General features: G+C 46.2%; 1 protein-coding gene across 1 annotated transcript in view; it reads right to left on the bottom strand.

Annotated features, from left to right (window-relative positions):
• The window catches only part of RHPN2 (rhophilin Rho GTPase binding protein 2), a 54,897-nt gene that overhangs the window by 24,337 nt on the left and 3,729 nt on the right, over positions 1 to 26,831 (bottom strand). The window contains exons 2-4 of the mRNA XM_008139777.3: positions 17,307 to 17,422; positions 4,619 to 4,747; positions 2,159 to 2,234 (exon numbers count right to left, since the gene is read on the bottom strand). Coding sequence (XP_008137999.1) covers positions 2,159 to 2,234; positions 4,619 to 4,747; positions 17,307 to 17,422 — 321 coding nt within the window. The remainder of the gene's footprint in view (positions 1 to 2,158; positions 2,235 to 4,618; positions 4,748 to 17,306; positions 17,423 to 26,831) is intronic.

The following is a 26,831-nucleotide window of genomic DNA, read 5'->3' as shown; positions in this document are numbered from 1 at the left end:
ACTTGCTTTAATGTGGAATTCAGCATGTGACATGTTTGAATCCTTACAGATGCCCGTAAAATTTCCAAGTTTCTCCAAGACTCTCCCTTTAAAATGCCTACACTATTGCAGCTCTAGCACCAGGTAACAAATTAAATCTTTAAGAAAATTATCCTACAAAAGCAACTGAAGACATTTCCACAGACAGACGGTCTAAGTGTCAGGCCTGTGACAGTGTCACATCTAAAAGCTCAAGTAGCCTGTGAGAGGCTGGCATGAAACTGTTTCCTAGATTGTTTTTCTACCCAGATAATCCGATCTCTGGTGATACCAGGGCCTGCAAGAATACCAATGTTCTTCTCAAACTCCAAAACGAACCCCAAACTCACAGGGACCTGCACCAGATTAAACAAGGCTGCAGGCCTAAAGGCCCTGGGTGAAAGGGCTTATGTCAAGTGAGTCACAGTCTCTGCTCCAGAAGGGAGGTCAAGTGCAGAAACTTTCAAAGCATTAACCGGCTGCTTTTAAAAGGACAAATGCTATAGTGCCCCAAATACCATATAATTTTTTCTTTTTTAAACTAAACTTAGTCCAGAATGAGTCACTAGGATTTCTATGAAAAGAAAACTTAATTCTTCGAAGCACTTTTTCATGATGCTGGGATTAATTCCTACACACCAGGCCTGTGCTGGAAAGCTCAGAGACGGGCACTACCTTCCACCCCATCTCCACTTTCTCCTCCTAATTGGAAGTCTGAGGTGCTTTGTTAAAACTCAGTCTGATGGAGCTGGGAGAGGAGAAAACAGGAGGGCATTCCAGGTTTCAGGAGGCTCTCCTGGCCCCAACCTGCAGGCGAGGCATTTCCTACTGCCTCCAACCTGAACTTCCCACCTGAACCCAGCAGGCAGGGCCTGTGACACACCAGCATCCAGCTCGGTGACAGGCACAGGTGGGCCTGCAGGTATGGTCTGCCTGCCAGAGACACACAGTCAAAAGGAAGCCACATACTGTTCAACTGTAAGAGGTGAATTGTATGGTATATAATTTATATCTCAATAAAGAAATTATTTTTTAAAAAAGAAAGAAGGAAAGAAAGGACAAAGGAAGAAAAGGGGGAGAGGAGAGACCAGATCCCCAGAAATTAGATGGGGGGAAAACAACCACCATAAACTCTAGTTATTCACGTATTTAAGGATAGTGAAAACCAGCATCTTTGATTTGCTTTGAAGTGCATCAAAAAATAAGATGAGCCTGGTCAGTGTGGCTCAGTGGTTGAGCATCAACCTATGAACCAGGAGGTCACGGTTCAATTCTGATCAGGGCATATAAGCAGGTTGCAGGCTCGGCCCCCAGTGTGGGGCATGCAGGAGGTGGCCAATCAGTGATTCTTTCTCATCACTGATGTTTCTTTCTTTCTCCCTCTCCCTTCCTCTCTGAAATCAATAAAAAATATATTTAAAAAAATAAAGTGAGTTGGTATACAGACACAAGGATGCAGAAATGGATAAATCTGTGAGAAAGTAACTATAGTAAAACGTTCATGGTAGAATCTAGGTAGTGAATATACAGGAGTCCACTGTAAAATTCTTTCATCTTTCCTGTAAGTTTGGAAATTTTCATAATAAAATGTTTAAGAAAAATATTTAGCTATTTTTTCAAAAATATGGCGTATATCAGTTACAAAATTTAACCAAAAAAAAAAATACTAAAATAGGATACAATTTTTTAATTCCAAAGCATGTCCACCACAGACTCTTTAAAAAAAAAAATCTTTATTGTTGAAAGTATTACACATGTCCCCCAATTTCTCTATTGGCCCCCTCCAGCGCGCCCACCCCTTGCCCCAGGTCTTCAGCACCCTATTGTCTGTGTCCATGGGTTATGCATTTATGCACACAAGGCACCACAGACTCTCTCTGACTTGGCCTCAGTGACTAAAGAATACCAGAAGACGGCATGAGGTTCTCTGTGCGGCCTGCCGAGGGGGCTCAGGCGCACCCTGCAGAAACCAATGGATGCTTGGCCCATTGAGCCTAAGTTTTCCCGTCTCTAATCAGAGTACTTCTCCCATTTCCCACCTGAACCCAGCAGGCAGGGCCTGTGAGACACCAGCATCCAGCTCGGTGACACAGGTGTTTAAGAAAACAGTGATTCCAGCTCCCATTGCTTTGAGATTTACCTTGAGAACGACTGAAAAGTCAACATCCTTGGTTTCCTTCAGGCCAAGCGGAATCAGCGGGATTGTAAACGTCTCCCTACAAGAAGCAGAGCACCTTGGTTTGTGAACATCCCTATACTGGCCACTCTGTACCCACAGCCTCCTCCAGCAGCCCAGCTCAGGTCCCCACCCATCCTCACATCAACCCCGAACACCAGTTCATTTTCCATAAAGAAGACTCTGGGCACATCCCTGTCCTGGTCCCAGCCTAACACATAAGGGCCTATCACCATCTCAATCAGTTTATCCCTCCAATCTCAACCCTTCCTTCAGTAACTGTGCTGAGAACCTACTATGTGCAGGGCCTGCGCCTGGGCCCCACCTCGCCTGCAGCCCTCATCCCTGGGCTCTCAGTTGCCTCCTCCTTGGCGTAGACCTCTCTAGGTGTCTCATCACCTGCATGAGGAAGACCCTGAGGGTAGTTGCCCCATCTGACAACTAAGTGCTCCTAGCTCCCAGCCCAGGGTCAGGCCCTGGCCAGCTGCTTCCCCTCCACCTCCTCTCCCCGAAACTGACTACTTGGTTACCCCACAGGTTACCCTGGGAGTGCACCCTGAGCCTAGTTCTTAGGGGCAGGGCCAACAGGAAGTGAACCTGGCTCAGGCTGTGTTCTGCAAACAGGGATTTAGCTCCCTGACCTGTAACAGGAGACCTCCTGGGGCTGCTCAGCCCGGCCAGGGGAGAAGGCCAGGAATGCTAAGCAGGGTGAATGGACAATGCAGCTGTAAGCTGAAACTGTCTCTGGGCTGAAGGAAAACAAGGGGCTGTGCTCAAAGCAGGCGAGATCCAACAGGGCGTGTGGCTTCCCCAAAGCCCACAGGGAAAGCTGGACCCCGCTGGAAGGAGATGAGGATGGGCCATGCCCGTCCCCTCTGTCCTCAGCATCCCCCTGTCCTCACCCCACACAGGGCTGGAGGCAAGGTCTGCTCTTTCGGTGCCTGTCCAGGAGCAGCCAGTCTCCTGAGACCCCCTGGCCAGGGCACCCCAGCCCCACTCTTGGGCTAACCTCTGACCTCCCTGTGTTTCTCATCTGCACAATGAGATTGTTTCTTCCTTGCCTACCTCACAGAAGTGTTTAAAGATCAACTAAGAAAGAGGCAATCTGCTTTGAAAACAGGAAGAGGGCGGATTCAAATGCAAGGGGGGGTCATGAATGTGCACATCTTTCCCCTCTGCCCAATGGCCCAGGGGACAACTGGCCCCTTTAGAGCCACACTGAAGCCTGAATTGCATGTCTCTGTGGGAGGTCTTCACAACGGACATCCCTGCGCTTCAGTACAAGTGGGAAGAGGAAGCATCCGCCATTTATCACCAAAGTTTGGCCCTGCCTCGCCTCCTCGAGGAACTTTGACCTTTTGGGCAAAACACTGGAATTTAATACCAGAGTGTAGGCTGGGAGAAACACTGCACTGGTGCTGATTAGGTGACCAAAACCACCCTGTGAGCCCAGAGCTGAGTGAGCCAGGGCCCACGGACGTCACAAGGGGGAGAACAGAGGTGTCACAGGTCTCACGGGCTAACGCTCTCCCTCCGGCTCTGAAAAACACACCTGTGGCGTGCAGAGGACTGGGGACCATCAGGAAAAGCACATTCCAAAGATGACTCAAGGTTTTCAAATGTCATCCTTCTGTTAATCCAGGGATCGATTTTCTGACTGAGTTTCCCCTCGGGCTCCCCTACCTTTTAAGAAGTTTCACTTCCTTACGCAGAAGAGTAGGCAAACTCTTCTTTGGAGCTTCTCAAAGTTATTTCTCCTTAAAGATGGACAGTTCCCATCTTGGGGTGAGAGACTCCCTGAGCTTTCTGAAAGCCACACCTTAATACCTCGCCTCACACAAACACTCCCCATGAGACACTTCTGAATTAGAACATCCGTTCCTCAAATATTTAACAAAGTACATTTCTGAAGTCTCAGTTGCTTCTCCTCAGGGAACTCCCATCTTTGACATAAAAGGCAGTTTAGACATTTTTGCATTCTATCAACAAAGTGATCCAGCCCTGTGCATGGTGGTGAGGCCTGAGCATCAAGGGAAGAAGAAAGAGCAACTTGGGCCTCCCTGGCAGGCCGGCTCTCAAAGCTAACCACGAAAGCACTTCCAGGGCATTTTTATGGCTGAGCCACCCAGTTCATGTGAGAGGGGCCATCTCCTTGCCTGGATCCAGCCATGCAGTTCTCCCATAAAACCACGTTCCAAAGGGGCCCAGGACAAATAAATGCCCTTTTGTCCAATGTTCCAATTCTCCAGATGTTCCCAACAATCTCCAGAGGTTCATCCCTGGCATCTTGCTCAACCCCAAACCTAATCATTCCCTTGCTTCCCGAAGTGGGGATTCCTCACCCACGGGACTACCCGTGCCATTCGTGGTGTGGCACGTTCCGAGGCTCAGAAAGTACCTGGAAGAAGAGTTACCCACACTCACTCTGTGCTCTGATAGACTCCCACCGAGATGTTGAGCCCCTCCAGCTCTTCCTTGAGCATCTGCAGGTCTGAGTTCACAAAGCTCAGTTCCAGGCGCACCTGCTCGCGTACCTTGTGGTTCGTGGCTGCTCTGTTAAAAAAGAGGGGGAGAGAAGCACCCTCAGCCAGATATCCCAGCTGCTTGGTGAGCAGGCATCCCCATCCTTGCAGGGAAGCTCTGAGATACCACCTGCAGATGTGAGTGCCAGATGTGATCAGATAAGGTATCTCAGGGATGCCAGGCACCTGCCCCTTTTTGAGCCACACCTACCAGCAAATGGCCCTGGACATAGCCAATGACACTGAGCTGCCAGGCATAAATCCTAAGACATCTCTGCAAAGAATCAGCCTTGAGAAGAGAACAGAGAACTGCTCACAGCCACCCATAAAGGACCATAAATTATCCCCTCAAAAGAAAATGGATGAGAAAATAGAGGAGGTAACACTCCCCAGCTCATTCTACGGGGCTAATATTATCCTGATCCAAAACCAGAGCACGACATCACAAGAAAGCAATATGACAGAGCAATATCCTTCATAATTAAATATGCAAAAATCCTCAATAAAATATTAGCAACTTGAACCTAGCTACATATACGATATAAAGGATTATACACCATGACCAAGAAGAATTCACCCCAAAACTGCAAGGTTGGCTTAACACCTGAAAATCAATTAACGTAACATACTATATTAATAGAACAAAGGACCAAAAAACACATGGTCATTTTAATAAATGCAAGAGAGTACAGGGGTCAGTTGGTTATAGCGTTGTCGCAATACACAGGGTTGCAGGTTTTATCCCTGGTCAGGGCACATGCAAGAATCAACTAATGGCCCTAGCCGGTTTGGCTCAGTGGATAGTGTCAACCTGCAGGCTGAAGAGTTGTGGGTTCGATTCTGGTCAAGGGCACATGCCTGGATTGCAGGCTCGATCCCCGGTTGGGGTGTGCAGGAGGCAGCCAATCGATGGTTCTCTCTCCATCATTGATGTTTCTCTTTCTCCCTCTCCATTCCTCTCTGAAATCAATAAAAATTAAACAACAACAAAAAAAAGAATCAACCAATGAATGCATAAATAGGTGGAAAACAAATCGATGTCTCTCTCCCTCTGTCTCTCTCTCCATTTCTCTCTCTAAAAATCAATCAATAAATTAAAAACATTTTTTAAAAAGTATAGGCATGATATTGCTCAAAGATATTGCTGAATCAGTTCCAGACCACCACTATAAAGGGAGTCATGATTTTTTGTTTTGTTTTTTTTGAGTCATGATCTTTTTGATGGTGGAGGGTCTTGCCTTCAATGTGTAAAAATGCAACATCTGTGAAGTGCAATTAAGTGAAGAGTAATACAACAAGGAATGCCTGTAGTTGATAACAGGTATGCCCAGCTGGTTTGGCTCTGGGATAAAAATTTTAAACAAACTAGGAATAAAAGAGAATTTACAAAACTTGATAAAGGGCATCTATGAAAACCCACAGCTAACATCATACGAGTACTTCATGCTTTCCCTCTTATTATGATCAGGAATGAGGCAAAGATGTCCACTCCTGCCTCGGCTAACCAACACTGTACTGGAAGTTCAAGCCAGTGCCAATAAGGCAAAGAGATTAAAGGCACCTGGGTGGGAAAGAAAGCGTAAAACTGCCTTTATTCACAGATGATATAATCTTGACATGAAACAAATACTAGAATAAATTTAGCAAAGGATACAAAAATCATTTTATATCTACATACTAGCAATAAACAATATTCAAATGATATTAAGAAAACAATTTCATTCAAATTAGCATCGAAAAGAATAAAATACTTAGGAATAAATTTTAGAAAAGAAGCACAATACTCATACACTGAAAACTTCAAAACATTGCTGAGACATTAAATGTCATGTTTATAAATTGGAAGACTCACCATGGTCAAGATATTCATTCTCTATTGACATTTTCTATTGATATGATAAAATTGCAATAAAAAAAACCAGTCAGCTTTTTGGTAAATATTGACATGCTAACCCTAAAATTATATGGAAATGCAAAGGACCTAGAATAATCAAATAATTCTGAAAAAGGACAAAGTTGGAGGACGTATGCTATCTGATTTTAACACTTATTATAAATCCACATAATCAAGACAATTGTAATATTGGCATAATGGAACTGAATAGAATCCAGGAAAAAAATCCTTCCATTTGTGGTCAGTTGACTTTGACAAAGGTGACATGACAATTCCAGGGGGAAAAGACAGTCTTTCTGACAATTGGTCCTGAAGCAATTGGACATCCCTGGATATGTCAATGTCCCCAAGACTATCCCTAGGATCAGTGACTCATCAGGAGGACTCACAGGACTCAGAATACAGTTGTACTCATGGCTCTGACTGTTTTTATTTTATTTTATTTTTTTTTAAATATATTTTATTGATTTTCTTACAGAGAGGAAGAGAGAGGGATAGAGAGTTAGAAACATCGATGATAGAGAGACATCGATCAGCTGCCTCTTGCACAACCCCTACTGGGGATGTGCCCGCAACCAAGGTACATGCCCCTGACCAGAATCGAACCTGGGACCCTTCAGTCCGCAGGCCGACGCTCTATCCACTGAGCCAAACTGGTTTCGGCTGTTTTTATTTTTTTATTATAACTGTTTTATTTTATTTTATTTTGTCTATTCCTTATTTTTATTTTTTAATAATTTTTTAAATAATTATTTATTGTTCAAAGTATAACATATTTCCCCTTTTTCCCCCCATTGACCTCCTCCAGCCTGCCCCTGTCCCCCACCCTCACCAGCTCATTGTCTGTGTACATGAGTTATGCACATATGCATACAAGGTCATTGGTTGATCACCTCCCACTTACCCACCTTCCCTCAGAGATTCTGCACTCTGTTCATGCTTCCATGTCTCTGGATCCACTCAGTTCATCAGTTTATTTTGTTAATTAGATTCCACATATGAGTGACATCATGTGATACTTGCCTTTCTCTGACTGACTTATTTCTCTTAGCATGATACACTCCAGGTCCCTCATGCTGTCTCAAAGGGTAAAAGATTCTTCTTTTTTACTGCTGCATAGTATTCCATGGTATACATGTACCACAGCTTTCTTATCCACTCATCTACTGATGGGCACTTGGGTTGTTTCTAGATCTTAGCTATTGTAAATTGTGCTGCTATGAACATTGGGGTGCACACATTCTTTCTTTTTTCCCACCAATATATTTTTTACATTGATTTCAGAGAGGAAGGGAGAGGAGAGAGAAACATCAATGATCAGAGAGAATCACTGATCGTCTGCCTCCTGCACAGCCCACACTGGGGATCGAGCCCACAATTTGGGTATGTGCCCTGATCAGGAATTGAACGGTGACCTCCTGGTTCATAGGTCTACACTCAACCACTGAGCTATACCGACTGGGCTACATTCATTCTGATTGGTGTTTTGGGTTTCTTAGGATATATACCTAGAAGTGGGATGACTGGTCAAATGGCAGTTCCATATTTAATTTTTTAAGGAAACTCCATACTGTTTTCCATAATGGCTGCACCAGTCTGCATTCCTACCACTCATGGCTGGTTTATTACAGCAAAGGACACACAGCAAAATCAGCAAAAGGTGCATGAGGTGAGGTCTGGAGGAAACCAGGCACAGGTGGCTGAGACCCCTTCCCAGGGAGTCACACAGAACGGCTTAATTTGACCAGCAGGGAGTTATGACAATACACGTGATACACTATCTACCAAGGAAGCTCATTAGAGACATAGTGTCCAGGGTTTCTTCTAGGGGCTAGTCAGGTAGGCACCTCTGCCCAGCATGTTCTAACCTTCCAGACTTCCAGAAACAAAGCAGGTGTTCAGCATAAATCACATTATTTGTACAAACAGTTTAGGCACAATGAACCCCTCTTACTAATTCTGAGAAGAGTGGGACCTCTCCTGAAATCTATGTTTTCAGACACCAGGCAAAGGCAACTTTGCAAGCAGGCCTTTCTAAGGATAGCCATGTCTGGCCTGCTATAATTCTTCTGCACAATCTAAGTCTCTTTATTTACTTATTTTTAAATCTTTACTGTTGATCTAAGTCTTTTATTATACACAAATACTAAGTCAAAATGGATCAGAGACCTCAATACAAGAGTTCAAGCTCTAAAACTTCCAGAAGAAAACATAGGAGAGCCCTGACTGGTTTGGCTCAGTGGATAGAGCATTGGCCTGTGGATTGAAGGGTCCCGGGTTCGATTCCAGTCAAGGGCACATGCCCAGGTTGTGGGCTTGGTCCCCAGTGTGGGGATTCAGAAGACATCATAAAAAGAACCAAAAAAAAAAAAAAGAAAAAAAAAAAGAAAGAAAGAAAAGATAAGCCACAGACTAGAAGAAAATACTTGCAAATTATATATCTGATAAAGCATTTGCATCCAGAATGTATAGAGTTCTGTTCATTAAATAATAAAAAGACAATTCAATTTTTTTATGGGCAAAGATATGAATAGACATTTCACTAAAGAAGATGTATGAATGGTTAATAAGCATGAAATGGTACTAAATATCATCTATATAAAAGCTGAACGGATGACCAAACAGGCTGCGTGGGGCGACCAGGCCCGCAGGAGGGGCAGTTGGGGGCGCCCAGGCCGGCAGAGGGGGGCGATCAGGCCGGCGGGAGGGAGCAGTTGGGGATGACCAGGCTTGCATGGGGGGCAGTAAGGGGCAATCAGGCCAGCAGGGGGGCAGTTAGGGGAGACCCGGCCGGTGGGGGGGCAGTTGGGGCAACTAGGCCGGTGGGGGTGGGCAGTCAGGGGTGACCAGGCCAGCATGGGAGGGCAGTTAGTGGCGATCAGGCAGGCAGACAGGTGAGCAGTTAGGAGCCAGTGGTCCCGGATTGTGAGAGGGATGTCCCGGATTGGAGAGGGTGCAGGCTGTGCTGAGAGGACCCCACCCCCAAGCATGAATTTTGTGCACTGGGCCTCTAGTTAGTCAATAAAGAAATGCAGCCCTGGCTGGTTTGGCTCAGTGGATAGAGCATCGGCCTGCGAACTGAAAGGTCCCAGGTTTGATTCTGGTCAAGGGCATGTACCTTGGTTGTGGGCACATCCCCAGTAGGGAGGTGTGCAGGAGGCAGCTGATCGATGTTTCTCTCTCATCGATGTTTCTAGCTCTTTATCCTTCTCCCTTCCTCTCTGTAAAAAAATCAATAAAATACTTTTTAAAAAAGAAATGCATATTGAAAGAATAATGAGATATCAATACACACCCCTAGATTACCTATAATAAAAAAGACAAACAATAATGTTATTGAGGACGTAGAGAAACTGGAACCCTCCTACACTGATGAATGTAAATGGCACAGCCACTATGGAAAACAGTTGGGTAGTTTCTGAAAATGTTAAACATTAACTTACTCTCTAACATTATAATTCTGCTCCTAGGAATCTATATGAGAGAAAAGAAAGCCTATGTCCAAACAAAGACATGCAGGTCAATGTTTATGTAGCATTATTCATGATAGCCCCAAAGTGGGAACAATCCACTGGCACACGGATACACAAATGTGGCACATCCACAGAACAGAAGAGTGGTAAGCAATATGAAGGGAAGAACTTTAGCCAAGTTCTCCAGTAGAGGTTTTGACACAGACTTGAAGACCTTACAGGTGGGTTCCTCATTTGATACAGATTAGGAATCACTGCAAAAACAAGTGTCAATGAAAACCAAGTACTGAGCCAGGCCTTGCTGCACACATTTCCATGAACCATCCAGGCAGGTCCTTAAGCCATCCCTCAGACCGAGTACGGTACTAAAAATGTATGCTCAGTTCATGGGTGAGGACATCTGAAGTTCACTAGCCAAGAGCTCCAGCCAGAGAAAAGGTACCTGACCACCACCCCCTCCTCACTGGTGAAAATCCAGCCACCTGTTATTAGCTTTGCTTTGCTCACCACCTGTTCACCTTACCTGAAGAGAGCAAAGTGCTAACACTTCCCCTACAGGCTGCCCTCCCCACTGGGGTGGCTCCTCCGCCTCACTACATATCTGGGTCCATCAGTTTCTGTCCATGATGTATTTATATTTCTTCTCAGTCCCCCCTCTCTACCCCTCCCTTAACCAAACTCCTCCTTGAGGAACCAACAAGTTTTTGCCCCTCCCCCTCAGATAAAGCCACCTGACCCTGGCTGCAGATGTGACGGCACCTGCCCACTTACGGCCCAATAAAATGTTCACACATGTACATCCGGGCTGCCCCAGCCAGGCAATGAGATGTTGGAAGCTCAGCTTAGTGATTATCACTGGTTTGGGGATTTTTTTGGCCATGATCATCAGTAAAAAATACATTTTATATCTCAACGCAGTACATGTACACACACCCCTAAAATGAAATTCTCACAAAACCATCCTTTGACATACATGTGATGCATGCCCATATAGTCTATTCCACTCTAATAGGTTGTTTTATTCAACACAATGGTGTTTGCAACTCTCCAATTTGGATTTTTTAAAAAAATATATTTTATTGATTTTTCACAGAGAGAAAGGGAGAGGGATAGAGAACTAGAAACATCGATGAGAGAGATACACCGACCAGCTGCCTCCTGCACACCCCCCACTGGGGATGTGCCCACAACCAATGTACATGCCCTTGACCGGAATTGAACCTGGAACCCTTCAGTCCGCAGACCGACGCTCTATCCACTGAGCCAAACCGGCTTCGGCCCAATTTGGATTTTGACGCTGAGTGCCCAATAATTCATTTCTGGCGCCAACTCCCAGGTTTAGCACTGACCCCACAATTATGGGCATGGTGCCAAAAGACTGCCCCACTTCAAGCACCAGTTGCAAGTACAGGGCCTCTAACCTCGATAATTCACTAGAACAACTCACGGAGCTCAGGAAAAACACTTTACTTAGATTTACTGTGGTTTATTTTAAAGAGTACAACTCAGGAACAGCCAGATGGAAGGGACCCATAGGCCAAGGAGGGGCATGGAGGTTACATATCCTCTCTGCCATCCATTTTTCTACCTCTACATATTTGCCACATCTCCTCCCTCTCGATTTGGCAACAATTTGGGAATTAGAATTTGCAACAAATCAATGAACTGCTCTTTGGATACAGCGTTCTTTGTGTGGGTTACTCTCCAAAGGGTCGGTGGCTAGGCAGGGTTTGGTTTCCACTATGCTGACCTTTGGGTACACCAGCAATTTTCAACCCTTTTCTTCTCTTGGCACACATAAACTAACTACTAAAATTCTGTGGCATACCAAAAAATATATTTTTTGCCAATATGACAAAAAAGGTATAATTTTGATTGATTTACAAAAAAAAAATTACCTACCTTTTTCCTCCAAAGTGACTTTTAAAAAAATCTGGTGCCTACCCCTAGCCGGTTTGGCTCAGTGGATAGAGCGTCGGCCTGTGGACTGAAGGGTCCTGGGTTTGATTCCAGTCAAGGGCACGTACCTCAGTTGTAGGCTCCTCCCGGGCCTGGGCCCTGGTCAGGGCGTGTGCAGGAGACAACCAATTGATGTGTTTCTCACACATATTTCTCTCTCTGTTCCACTCTCTCTAAAAATCAATGGAAAAAGATCCTCGAGTGAGGATTCATAAAAGAGAAAATCTGGTGCCTATACTTGTATATAAGGATTTGGGGAACCAAGAATTAACCAATCAGATGTAACCTTACTATGCAACATAATCAATAAGATGCAACTCTATTATATGACCTATATATTTATGGTTAGAAACAGGGCATTCACACTGGACGGCTATTGTTGTGTTGGCTATTGTCATTTTTTTATTTAATAATCAAAGTTGGAAAAGAGGCCCTAGCTGGTTTGGCTCAGTGGATAGAGCTTTGGCCTGTGGATTTAAGGGTCCCAGGTTCAATTCCAGTCAAGGGCACATGCCCGGGTTGTCGGTTCCCCAGTGTGGGGTGTGTAGGAGATAGCCAATCAATGATTCTCTCTCACCATTGATGTTTCTATCTCTCTCTCCCTCTCCCTTCCTCTCTGAAATCAATAAAAATATATTAAAAAAATAAAAGTTGGAAAAGAGGTCAGTGTTCCGACTAAATAGTGAGGTACTGCATGCTTTAAACATTCATGCGGCACACTGGTTGAAAATCACTGGGGTATACTAATGATTCAGAAATCAACTATAGAGTTTGAGCTGTTTCTAGTACAGGTAATGATTTTTCACTGATTCACTTGTGGAAAGGAGCTTTTCGAATAAGGCTCACCAATTCAATATGGTGCATGTGTTCAGCTCCTGGATCCAGGCTGGGGGCCACAGACAAGCATAGAATCAGTTGACTCAAGTTAGGAATTAAGACCAGAGCCTTGGTCTCCTCAATACGGATGCCTGCACCTGAGCTGCCTTTCCAGATGAAAAAGAATGGCTTCTACGGGCCTTCTCCTTAGAACATGGCTTTTCTCAGCTTTCCCTTGGCTGTGCACCTCCTCTGAGGCCCTGTGGTCTGGGTACAGCCAAGAGGCCTTGAGGCCCACGGGGATGAGGCAGCAGGCGTGTCAGCCCTTTCCTGCCCAGAGTCTCCAGGCCTCCCTGACCACCAGGGGAAGGCCTACTCCCATGGGTTTTCATAAAGAGCATGCACATACGACCAAAGCCCAGAATCAGAAGGTGTGCCACTTACTTTGTCTAAGTGATCAACCCACCACGTGTGAACAGGGGAAGGAAAGCCACATTCAATTATTTCCTGAGGCTACTGACCACATCTGCACATGGTTTCCTCAATGTGGAGTTTCTGAGGCCTTTTCCACCATAAGCGTCCCTGTGTGATGATGGCTTCTTGCCCCAAGTCCCACATTTCTTTAACATCCCCATGGTTTATTTTTTAAATGCATATGAATTTTGCATTCTGACCCATATATCTCCATTTGTTTTTGCGCCATTTCCCCTCTCCCAAGTCTTTTAGTAAAATTGTCCTTCCAGGAATGGGCACCATAGGCTTGCACCAGCTGCCGAGGCCTTATTGGAGCAGGTTGGCCTGAATCCATCTGACCCCAAGTCCTGCTCTGCCAGGGGTTCAGGTAAACTACAGCCAGTGCTGCCTGGTGCTCTCGTGTAGGCAGCAGGTCAGACGAGCAGCCAGGAGGTGGGCCCCCAGCTCATCTCTCAGTGTAAGAAGGCAGGTCTCAGGATTAGGGCAGGCGCTGAAGGCCATGGAGAGCTTGCACACCCCACTGCAGAGACATGCACCAGCCCCCTCAGAACCGACAGTGAGAGCAGTCCTTTACCTCAAGTCACTCTCCTTACAGCCAAAGCCACCCCAGGTCACCCCTGGCCCAGCACTTCATGACCCTTTGGGCTGGAGGTCACAAACTAGAGATTTGTGGCACTTGTTTGCTTGACTCTTAGGGTGTTTATTCCCCATCGTCCCTTGAGCTAGTTGTCAATATGTAAAAATTCAACTATTAGAGGATTAAACACAAAAAAGTCAGATCTTTAGCATCTTTGGGGGGGAAAAAATCTGAAGACCTGGCAACCCTGGCCCTGCCCTCCACACAGGGCAAATGGCAGCTGCCCCTCCAAAGAGCATATGTCCTGCACTTTGCCGTAATTTTACCATAGCACCAGTCCCGACCCTTCACCCTTTTTCACGCCCATGAGGCCCCTGTAGGCCTCAGAGTGGGCCACCCCTGCTCCAGTCCAACAGTTACCAGTACAAAGAGGTTAAATGACTTACCCTTGTTCAAAGAACCAGTTAATATAAACTATACGGCAACTTGCTTTAAATTTCACTAAGACTGACTCTGTTTCAGAGAAATGTCATCACATTTCTACCCCAGCTTTTCTCAGGGGAAGGGAACTGGGAAGAGAGAATATTGTCCTTGCTTAGCCTGAAAAAGAACATTAAAAATACTTGATATCTCATTAAAGAAATATATCCAGTATCTTCCCAATCAAACTCCAGGAAGTTCATGGGCTCCTGGCTGGTACAGATCGGAGAGGACTTTGAAGGGTTATAAACCTGGCTCCTCACGGTGCCTGCCCAACTTCGAAGCCCCCTTACCAATGCAACTAAGGACTGGGACCCTTGCATTTCTGCATTTTGGGGCACATTTTCCCAAATGCCCTCCCCTCAAACATATTCCAACTGCTCGACCTTTATCTGGGGGCTGTGATGGGTAATGTGGGAACTTGAAAACAGAAACGCGGACAGGCATGACAGCGGGGCCCAATTTATAACTAAAACTACCCCTTGCTGGCAGGGACAGCCACCTCATCAGCCACCCAGGCAAATCCTCGGGGCTAGAGCTGAGCTTGGCTAAACGCCCTTTGCTTTTGGGAAACGGTTGGTACTGGCTGAGTCAGATTAATAAATACCTGCAGGGTTTCCTCTGACAGCATTCTCCACAGAGGGGCACTTTGAACCTTTAGGCCACTGTGAGAATCATTAACAAGACCACTCCACCCCCACCCCTGCCAGATCTACAACTGCCGACTTGACAATGAGCGTGGGCCGTTGGGCCTGAGAGAGGCTGTTTGCTGTTATTAACAGACCAAGGCAGACAAAGCTGCCCTAGTTCCCACCTTAGAAACCCCAACTCTCCTGGTGAGAGAGGGTCTCCCTGACCACCCTTCGTCAACCTCTATCACACTTCCCTTTCATCAACATCCTAGAAACATCTCCTGACATGCTTCGATGCTTCCTTGGGTATTAAGGTTCCACCACAAGAAACCAAGTGTCCTGAAAGCAGTCTCACGTGAGTTGCTTGCAGCTTTATCCTGGCACTTCAAACACTACTGCCACTTAGTAGGTGCTCACCGAATCCATTTGTGGGGTGGATGAACAGGCAAATAAAGCAACTGTAGCCTGCTTCTGGGAAAGCCACGGGTCAGGGCTGCCCACTTGTCCCCTCGGCTACAGAACGGGCTTGTCAAAGTGTCAACCAAAACCAGCAGCCTCAGCATCTGTGCCTGCGGCCTTCCCAGCACAGCAAGCCCAGCAGGCAGCAGGCACCCCTGGAAACAGGGGTCTCCCCCGAGCTGCACGGGCCACATGGGGTCCACAGTGCTGTGGACCTGACAATTCCCAGGCTTTACTGGGGACGGGGGCACTGTCAGCCATTTTAAAAGGTGAAACGCTACAGTATCTTCCCAGTCTCCTCCAGTAATAATCTCCCTTCCAGCCTGTTACGGAAGTAGCTAGAGGAGAGCTTCCCAGACACTTGGCCATCTTGGGATGTGTGTCCTGGGCCTAAGTCCTCGAGTAACAAAACACAGGCACAGCACTGTCGTTCCTGAATCCTGGTGGGTTCAGGGGTTGCCTGTAATAGTCTCCTGGGCCTTTGCAGTAATCCATAATAAAAAATGAATGAAAGTAATTCACGTACTTCATAAAAGAACGTTCGAACACTGACGGGAGTCAAATGAAAAGGAGAGTCACCTACCCCCCCCCCCCCAACACTGGTCTTGCTCCCAAGGGCCAACTCTAGTAACAGCTTCTTTTTCCATCCTTTTGGAAATAGTCTGTGCATACACAAAAGCATTTGTCCAAATCCTTTAAAGCAAACACAAGGCATGCTGTCATGCACCCCTCCCCCCCATTTCATACCTCAGAGATTTTCTTAAGGAGCAAATACAGACTGATTCAGAAACGAAGTTAGCCCAAATTCCTGGTCAGAAAGCCTCCTCCTGTTTATTAGAGCTCAGATGAGTGGCCCCCAGGTAGAGGAGCTGATCCCACCAATCATGCGTATCTGTGAACTACCAGAGTATTGTGGTTCCTTTATAGAAACCCAGTTTGGTGTATTCACTTTTCCCAAAACCTCTGAGCTATCTGGGCTCCCTCAGGCTGACCCACTCAAAACACCCATAAGCCACATCCTGCCAGGTTTCGGGGTTCTCTGCCAGGTTTCCAGGTTCCAGGTTCCTACAAGCACTCCACATTTCCTTCGGAGGCTCCAGAAGGCACCGGTCTCACCTCCCAGGCCAGCAGGCATGGCGCCTGCCTCAACTACCCAGTGCGGAGGCAGCATGCAGCTGACAGGAGTTACCCCTAGGACTCTGAAGGAAGTTCAGGAGAGGAAGCTGGCACATGTTCTTGCATTGTACTGAAGGGGGGTGGGGAGGGCTCGGAGCTGCCTGTGACACAGGTAGGGCTCCACTGAGTTCTATGCTTGATATGCTTGATAAGTAACTATTTTACCAACAGAGCATAATAATGAGTGCCCCAGGAGTATTGGGCTGTACTGGGCCCCTCTCATTAGAGGGATGGAAACTGGCAATAGAAATACCTCCATTCCCTCCTTTTTGCCTTCCTTACCTTTATACACTTAACGTACAATTACCAAGCAGTGATTCGAGACCAGGCACAGTGTGAGGCGTAAGAGAAAGTAGACAAGTCCCACAGAAAGCAGGGAAAAGAAACACGAATACAGCAAGGGGATTATCCTCCAGTGTCCCTCTATCCCCAAACGCATGGCAGGCTAGGTAAAAAAAACTTGCCCCTAACACAACCAAGCTCTAGCCGAGAAAGGGCCTGCTCCGGGTGCCAGGAATGAGAAGGAAACCCAAAGCTAAAACCGAGAATCGGAGAGAAAGCTGGACAGGCCTAGGAGTGGAGGAATCGATGGCAGGCCTCAGGGGAGGCTGGGCTCCCAACTGAGGCCGTGAGGGCCAGCAGACACCTACTTCAGCAGGTTTTCTGCTCCCGTTCTCATCCGCACAGCTTTCAGGATCTGTTGGTTCAAGGCAGCCCTCTGATTCTGCAGTTTGCTCCGGCCAGTTTGTGCAAGGGGGTTGCAACCCTAAGGGAAAAGGAGAGATGCCCCAATCAGAGGTCGGCCACTCTAAAATTCATGACAACATTTAATGGACCAGGAAAGGATTTTAAAAGTAAACTTTTCTAAAAACAAAAGCAACAAAGTGGAAAATACGTAAAATATTATATAAAGAAAATAAAAGTCACTTATCATAATAGTCTCCAAACAGCCACTGTAAATTGGTTTCTTTTCTCCGCATGTATTTTATGTACATGTTGTTATTTCTCCACATTAGTGGCTGTGTCAGGAGTCCCCCAGATCAGCCCCCGGGTTTGGAGATTCGCTAGGACGCAAGGACGCGGCCATGCAGTTGCACTCGTGGTGAAGATTTAGGACAGCAGCTTAGTAAGGATGCACAGGTGGATCAACGAGGAAAAGACAGAGGAATCATTTCCAGGCTTCCTTGTGCTCTCTCTCTCTCTCTCTCTCTCTCTCTCTCTCCCATGTGGTCGCAAGAGCACTCTCTTCTCCCAGCAACGCGTATGCGATGTCTCTGCCCCGGCTGGCCCATTTGAGAACCAACACCCAGGGGTTTTACTGGGGGCTGCTCACAAAGGCACCTTCTGCCTGGCACGCCCCAGAGTCCCAGGCTCCCAGGAGGAGAGCAGGTGTTCACTGAGCCACGTGGCTTTTATCAGCAGTCTAGGCACAGTAAGCCAAACCTTATCCGTTTGGGGAAGGAGGCAACCCTCCAAGAGCCAGGTTTCCAGCCGCCAGGAGGGAGCCAACCTTGCCAGCAGGCCTCCCCAGGGAGAGCAGCCTCAGGCGTTCCGCCCAGGAAGGTGACCGTGTTCTCTCACTCCACACGCGGTCGTGAAAATTTCCTTTATTATGAAGTGTTCCTCAAAACAATTATTTTAATGATTGTATAATACTGCCCCCTTAAAAAAATTTTTTTTTATTGATTGATTTTAGAGAAAGAGGAAAGGGAGGGGATACACTCAAATCCCGGGCTGCCCCCTTTTTAGGATTTACCATGTCCCTAATAGTTGAACAGTTTCCAAGCATCTGCGATAAGTATTCGATGCATATTGGTGAACAGGTAGCTTCATAAACTTCCAAGTTTTTTTCTTTAAGTATATTTCTAGGGCAGTGTGATGGGGTCTAACCTCTTTAAAGGCCCCACACACGAGAGCCCCATTATCTTCTAGGAAAGAAAAGCACTCCCGCCCCGTTCTTTGTCCCCTCTCCCTAGTCGGAGGCAACCACTAATCTACCTTCTGCCTGCGTATATTTGCTTCTTCTGGACATTTCAGATCAATGCCATCATACAAAATGTGGTCTTTGGCCAAAACCGGTTTGGCTCAGTGGATAGAGCGTCGGCCTGCGGACTCAAGGGTCCCAGGTTCGATTTCGGTCGGGGGGCATGTGCCTTGGTTGCGGGCACATCCCCAGTAGGGGGTGTGCAAGAGGCAGCTGATCGATGTTTCTCTCTCATCGATGTTTCTGACTCTCTGTCCCTCTCTCTTCCTCTCTGTAAAAAATCAATAAAATATATATATATTTTAAAAATGTGGTCTTTGGCCAAAACCGGTTTGGCTCAGTGGATAGAGCATCGGTCTGCGGACTGAGGGGTCCCAGGTTCGATTCCGGTCAAGGGCATGTACATTGGTTGCGGGCACATCCCCAGTAGGGGGTGTGCAGGAGGCGGCTGGTCGATGTTTCTCTCTCATCGATGTTTCTAGCTCTCTGTCCCTCTCCTTTCCTCTCTGTAAAAAAAAAAAAAGTCAATAAAATATATTTTAAAAAAAAAATGTGGTCTTTGTAATGGGCTTCTGTCAGTGTACTGTTTTCTAGCTTCATCCATGTACCTAGCATGTGTCAGTCCTTCATTCCTTTTTGTCCCTAATCCGTCACTGTATGGATGCACCACATTTATTTATGCATTCATCAGGTGATGGACATTTTGGGGGGTGCTTTCACTTTTTGGCTATTGTGAATAGGGCTGCTTACTTGTGTGTAACTTGCCGCGTGGTGATGCTTTCCTTTCTCTTGGCAATTCATCTAGGAGTGGAACTGCTGTGTCATGTGACTAATTCCATGTTTACCATTTGAGGAACTGTCAAACTATTTTCCAAAGTGACTATACTATTTTACATTCCCGCCAACAGTATAGGAGGGTTATAATTTATCCATATCCTCACCAATACAGCAGGTCCTCGGGTTACGTCAGAGTCCCGTTCGTACTGCACGATGTAACGCATCCACGTAAGTCGGAACCCACCTACATAAGCACTTACGTCACTCACATGGAGCACATACACAGCAGTAATGAAGTTAAACAGTAAAAAAAAATTTAAAGAAAGATAATAATTCCTGACCTTTACTTGTGGTGAATAAAAAATAAAAACCATAAAACACATATGTACATATGTCAAAATGACGGAACTTTTTTTTTTTATATAAGTAAGTGGGAGATGGTGACGTAACCACAAAACGACGTACGTCCAGTCTGACGTAACACGAGGACTGCCTGTACTTGTTATTGTTTATCATTTTTATTATAACCACACGATTGTGTGGTTATCTCACTGTGGCTTTGATCTGCATTTCCCTGATGGTTCACGATTTGAACATCTTTTAGCCATTTGTATGTCTTCTTTGGAGAAATAACAATTTAGATTTTTTGCCCATTTTTAAAATGGGTTATCTGTCTCAACTTGTTTGTAGAATTAAAAAATATTTTTAATCTTTGCCAAGTTGATATGCAAAAACAGGTAACCTCTTCTTCCAATTTGCATTTATTATTAGTGAAGGTAAACTTTTCTTTTCATATACTATTGATCACTTGAATTCCTTTGCTGGTGAATTATCTGTGTTCTTTGTCCATTATTTCTTGGGATATTTGGATTAAATGTTTCATTCTGAAAAGTTTAAGATCCGAGTAAGTTTCATTTTAAAGGTATTCTTCCCACCCAGCAAGTAGAAGCCCTGGGATCTGAGCGAAGGCTCCATTCCTTTCTGAAGCTTATCTTGAGGTCCTGCCCACTGATAGAGCTGTGGTCACTCCCTGGGAGTGGCTGGCGGGCAGCACTGGTGAGAAGACTGCCCTTTTTCTCCAGCTGTGTCATTGCCAGGCAGCTCTGCGCACACCTGGCCTCCACTTGAAGGCGGGAGAGTGGTTTACCTACAGCCCCAACCTTCTCAGGGAATCCCCATATCAGTGGCCTTTGGACTATTAACTCAGAAATGAATGGCGTTTCTCCTTCTACAAAGATTTCTCATTCTCACTTCCCAGCGGGTTGCCACCCACCTGTCCCCTACCCAGCCCTCCTATTTCAAATTAGAGATTCAGAATCTGAGTTGTAATCATCTTAAAATTAACAAAGTATTAAATGATCCCTGATTTAAAATAAAAATCAGAAAACTATTTTTTCAGATATGATGAAAATAGCTTTAATATTAAGCTAACTTAACATTAAAGGGCTAAAATAATTGCCAGTCTCTCTCCTTTCCACGTCCTAAAATTACTATGAAGGGATAGTTCAATCTGACTCAAAATTACATGGTTCATCAAAGCTGTGTCCCATTTGACAGAGAAGCTTTAATGACTAATTCCTTTACGTACATTCCCAGAGCTTAAGATAAGCAGCCATTCCAGCTCATAGATAAGAACTTTTCTTGCTCCTATACTTTACCCAACTTCTGGCTGGCCTGGGATTGCTACACCCTAACCAGCCCACAGATGTGGGGTCAAGTTTCTAGATAAGACATAGGAATGTTTAGGATTAGGTTTGACTGAGTAATCAGACCCAAATGACATTATTCCTTACTGACAAGTAAGAATGCTAGGCCTGCTAGAAACACCAGAAATGCCCATGGGGTTATTAGAGGCAGTGAGGGTGGGCATGGGACTTGAGCCCAAGTCTTTCCTGGCACTCTAAGATGGGCTGTGAGGCAGCCTGAGCAGGTGTGGGAATGCTGGGACAGCTCACCTGCCCATCTCCTTCACATGCCCCCTGGCTCAGGGCTGTCCAGCATCACTGCACATCCTTTGGGCACAGTGACCTGTGTCCCACGCTCCCTCCTCACAGCCCAGGATGGTCAGACATGGTAAATCCATACTCACCTCCTTTCCAAGGGGAAGAACATCTGACTCATGCCTGGCCATTTGGAAAATCAAAGGCCCCTAGCCCTGAGATTGGTTCAGGGTGAGCAGCTGACATAGGACCATCAGTACCCTTCAGGCTTCCTTTTCCATATCAGCTGTGAACCTAGGAGGATGTGAGACTGGGCAGTGCTCTAGCCCCCTTACCACAGCAAGGGACTGTCTCCCCAGAAATAAAGCTAACCCAGGGGAGCAGAGCTGAGAAGCTGAATCTCGATGGCAACATTTGAGCCCCAGGTCAAGCCATTCCTCCAGACTTCTGTTACAGGAGGCAATGCATCCAACTTTTGAAACTGAGGTATAATTTACATATAACAAAATACATATATTTTAAGTACATAGTTCATTGAGTTTGGACAAATGTATAAATCAGTGTAACCACTACTCCAGTAAAAAAAAAAAAATAAACATTTCTATCACCATATACTTTTGCCTGTTCTAGAACTTCATATTAATGGAATCATACAGTGTGCATTGTTTTGTGTCTGACTTATTTTGCCCAATATTTGAGATTCGTCGGTGTTATTGCACATATCAGTGGTTTGTTTCTTTTTAGTGTGAGTAGAATTCCATTGTAGGGATGGTTCACAGGTGTCTATCGGCCTAAGCCATTTTGGATTGGACTTTTCTGGCACCTGCAACTAAAACAGTCCTGAGAATAAGTTCACCTAGAGCCGTGGTCGGCAAACTGCGGCTCCAAGCCACGTGCGGCTCTTTGGCCCCTTGAGTGTGGCTCTTCCACAAAATACCACGTGCGGGCGCGCACGTACAGCGCGATTGAAACTTCGTGGCCCATGCGCAGAAGTCGGTTTCGGCTCTCAAAAGAAATTTCAATCGTTGTGCTGTTGATACTGGGCTCTGTTGACTAGTGAGTTTGCCGACCACTGACCTAGAGCAAGGGTGGGGAGAACCTTTTTTTTCCTGCCAAAGGCCATTTGGATATTTATAACATCATTCGCCGGCCACACACAAGGATCAACTTAAAAATTACGGTGCTATGAAAATAGCAATTCCTAGGTTTATTGAATTTCAAGTCCCGCCTGTGATTGCCTTGGCAGGACATGCCCACCCCTGACCTAGAGTGAAAACTCTACTTGTCCGGCATGCCCTTAGTGTACAGTCAGACTGTTCAGCTGGAAACAAGTATATTGAAGAGCAGGGCGACCTAGGCAAACACTGGAGACACCTGATTTGAAAGCAAGGGAAGGGCACTTAGCTTACACCTGCAGAGACTGGCACTGAAGAGGTGGATAGGCCAGGCCCCCGGGGAAGGCAGACACAGAAAGAATGCATCAGTCTTTGCTCCCAGACTGGGAGCCTGCTCTGGGCAGGACCTGGCGCCTGGCACCGTCTATCTGGAGAACTAGGGGGTCCTTCTTACACAACAGCTACAGAAAAAAAGCCCATACATGTAGACGTGTTTCCAGCAAACTGAGGACACAGTGTGAGCTTGGGGTCCCCAGGTCAGAAGTAAGACGGAGTGAGGGATGACAGTGCAGGATCTCCTGGCTAGAGACCCTCAGATAGGGCGTGGGGAGCAGGTGCTCTCTGCGGCTTCTCTAGCGCAGATATTTTCTCTGCCTTTCTCACTCCTTCCTAGTTACGTAATTCCTCACTCAAACACCAAACTCTGGAAACAGAATTGTTTGTTTATGCGTTAGCCAGAAACTGTTAACCAGAAAGCACAGAAATAGCATGCAACACCCTGCAATATACAAAAACGTTTCATTTAACTCTTCACCACGCTAGAGACTCAGGACAGGTTGGAGGAACAGAATCCAGCTTTTCCACATCCATAACAATTAAAACATGAATCTAGCACTGGGAAAGAGCCCTCCTGCCCTCCCGGATCTCCGCCAGGACTGCAGCCTAGGTTCAGCTGCCTCCCTACAGCATGCCAACCCATTCACCCACGATCTGAATCAACACTCAGCCATAACATTGAACTAGAGGCTCCCTTCAGTCAGCTCTACAAATCTTTATAAACACCTACGGTGTGCAGCTCAGGTGTTTTTCAACATGCTGAATGAAAAGCAGAGGGTTACAATCACAAAATTTCCACGCATCAAATGTATTTCTAGACCCAACTAATGACCTGCTTATTTCAACCAACAGGATGTAGTCACAAGCAGTTAATAGTCCTTATCTAGGAGGTGACTGTATGGGGTGGGGGCTGGGATATTTCTAGTCGGGTGTGATTTTATACACTTCTGTGATTTTACAGCAATTTATGCTACTCTTATAATACAAATAATGTTGAAGAAAAAGAAACTACTTCTGAAATGGCTTTCAATCACCTGCCTTTTCTCTTCTGACAATCCAATTTGAACCCTGGGACTTCCTGAAGGCAGATGGCCATAGTGAACTCGTGGGTCTGACCGGAAAGGCCAGAAAGACTTGTATCTCTCCCCATCTCTGGGGCTGCAGGCGAGAGACCTCACTTGCGCTGGCACCCCTTGCTGTCCACTGTGGCACACACTCAGTCCTCTGGCTGGGCTGCACCTGCAGTTTCACTGTCCTCTGTGGCCACCTTTGTGTCATGAGACTCTGGTACCTGAGCCAAACGCGGAAGTGGTGATCAGCCTAAAGCCAATACCTGGTCTCATCAGGTGGTGTCTTGGAACCCATCCAAATAGCCCCAGGAAGCAAGGGACATTTACAGTGTGAGTGGTACGCTCATCACCCTGACTCTCCTCTGAGTCACCATGAAAATTCTATTTCTGCCAGGGGACCCCTCCTGGCCAGGATCCCAGAGTGTGAGAAGGTATTTGTCAGACACACCCTCTGGGCTTGCAGGGTGCACCAGTGCAGTTAGGCAGGCCCTCCCCAAGGCCATGACCAGCCTGGGTGCACGCAGCCCCGGGCTTTAGGACTTGTCTCTGACAATGGTGGGGTCTAGGGTGGGGAGGAGGCAGCATCACAAACCTTCACATCCCTCCTCCTCCCCAACCTGGGAAAGGATTCAAGGCTCCAAGGGGATGGGTCCAAATACCTGGAGGGACATCACCACTCCCCAGTCAAGCTGGAGCTGATGAGCCCCCATGACCTGCGCTCTGTGGACTGGCCCAGCAGAAGGCTTCCCCACACTTGTGTATAACATTAAATGACACCCCCTGAGACAAGGAACTGGGAGGAGCTTCTGCCCTCAGTGCTGGAGCCTCCGGGAGGCCCAGAGTAAACAAGACCGACCATAAACCAGGACACTGTGAACCTTGGGGCCCTCTCCAGCCGGGAGGTTCTATGAATAAGAAACAGCTTCTCCTCCAGCTCCAGAGTAAAAACAAGGGAGCTAAATTCATTTTGGGTCATTAGCGTTCCCCGAGGACGCAGAGGCAGAGATAAGGACTGACAATGCGGCACTTTGTGAGCACTCTGCTCATTTAGGCCCTTTCCATAGTCCCGGGGAACAGCTACAGCTTTCTCTCGTTTTCCTCCAGCTGGTTTTCTCTTGGCCAAGAACAGGTTTCCTTCGGGTTTTAAGCCTACCACACCTGAGGAGCCCGGGAGCTGGCCCTGCTCTCAGGATGGTGTGCTAGAAACTTGCTTTACAATGCGTTAACCATAGGACAGAACACACATGCTCCAAAGACTTCCATTAGATGATCTCACTCATCTAGGGGAAATAATGAACATAGACTGATGAACAAGAACAAACCCAGAAACAAGGAGGCATGGATCAGACTGTCGGGCCTCAGAGGGAGGGTAGGGGTGGGTGGGGGTAAAGGGGAGAGATCAACCAAAGGACTTGTGTGCAAGCATATGAGCCTAACCAGCAGTTAAGGACAACAGGGGGGTGGGGGCATGTGTGGGGAGGGGTGGGATGGGAATGGGGGGATGAGGACAAATATGTGATACCTTAATCAATAAAGAAATTTTTTAAAAAAATAAAAAATAAAATAAATAAATTAAAAAAACAAAGACTTCCATTAGGATGAGCATAAAAATATATGTTTAGGGGAAAAAACACTCCATTTCCACTGGTCTTTCTCTTAAGAAAGTAATTTATAATACAATCTTACAGAGCTGTACCTTTATGTGAACTTATGTAAAGAAAGGAAAAAGTGAGAAGCCACAGAGGAGAGAAATGTATTGTGGTAGATCAGAAAGTGTTCTGGTTTTTATTTATTTATTTTTTATATTTACTTACTGATTTTAGGGAGAGAGAGAGAAACATAGATTGTTGTTCCACTTACTTATGAATTCATTGGTTGCTTCTTGTATGTGCCCTGACCGGGGATAGGACACACAACCTTGGAATATTGGGACAATGCTCTCTAACCAACTGAGCTACTGGGCCAGGGCAACTTTTTTATTTTTAATCCAAAGACCCGCATGCTGTCAGCCCAGGTTGCTGGGGGGTGCCCATGCCCGACCCGGGGTCAAGTTGTGTTCGTGTCCTTAGGTTCTGTACAGCCAAGTCCTGTAAAACTCCAAGAAGACTTTGGACTTATCAGGGGCTTCCCCCTCTGCCAATGACCGTCTCACACATTCAGGGACCAGGCCCAGCCAGCACAGGGGATTTTTAGGCAATTAATCTTCATTGTACGTACAAGTCACACAAAGCTATGGACTGTGGACCCCCCACATCCCACTTTTTGATCTCTGTTCTAAAGCACACAGCCGATTCCTGTCCAAGCATGGACCAAGCTATGGGACAAAGCACCAACTCCCCTCGCGGCTCAGCACGCCAGGAAATGAGGCCCACTGTGAACAGAAGCCATACTGAATCAGGGTCGAGTATGCCCCAGAAGCTGACCGCTGTCAGGCTCCGAGCTGTCCCTCAATAAATGCGTTGGAACGAGTGGAGCAGAATGGCCTTTTCAAGAAAAGAGGAAGGGGAGGAAAGGTAGGATAAAGAGAACAGGATGGCCCAACTGGCGTGGCTCAGTGGTTGAGCACTGACCTATGAAACAGGGCACATGCCTGTGTTGCCAGCTCTATCCCCAGCAGGGGGTGTGCAGGAGGCTGCCGATCAATGATTCTCTTTTATCACGGATGTTTCTAACTCTGTCTTCCTCTCTGAAATCAATAAAATATATATTTATATATATATATATTATAATTTTTTTTTTTTTTTTTAAAGAGAGAGAACAGGATGAAAGAGAAGCTCGACTTTAGTAGAAACTGATTTGGTCCTGTAAGAGTGCACAAAATTCCCAAAACAGGATGGGGGAGCCTGCTTGGGGCAGTCTATATGATTCCCTGACTACATCTCTAGTCTGGAGGGTCCTCACTACTCCTGGATGGCTCACCCACCCACAGCAGCTATTTCCAATCCTCGAATCC

Source organism: Eptesicus fuscus, chromosome 21 (assembly GCF_027574615.1).
Source record: "Eptesicus fuscus isolate TK198812 chromosome 21, DD_ASM_mEF_20220401, whole genome shotgun sequence".
Lineage (NCBI taxonomy): Eukaryota > Metazoa > Chordata > Mammalia > Chiroptera > Vespertilionidae > Eptesicus > Eptesicus fuscus.
The sequence above is the reverse complement of the archived record's forward strand: the minus strand, read 5'-3'. Positions and strand labels throughout refer to the sequence as shown.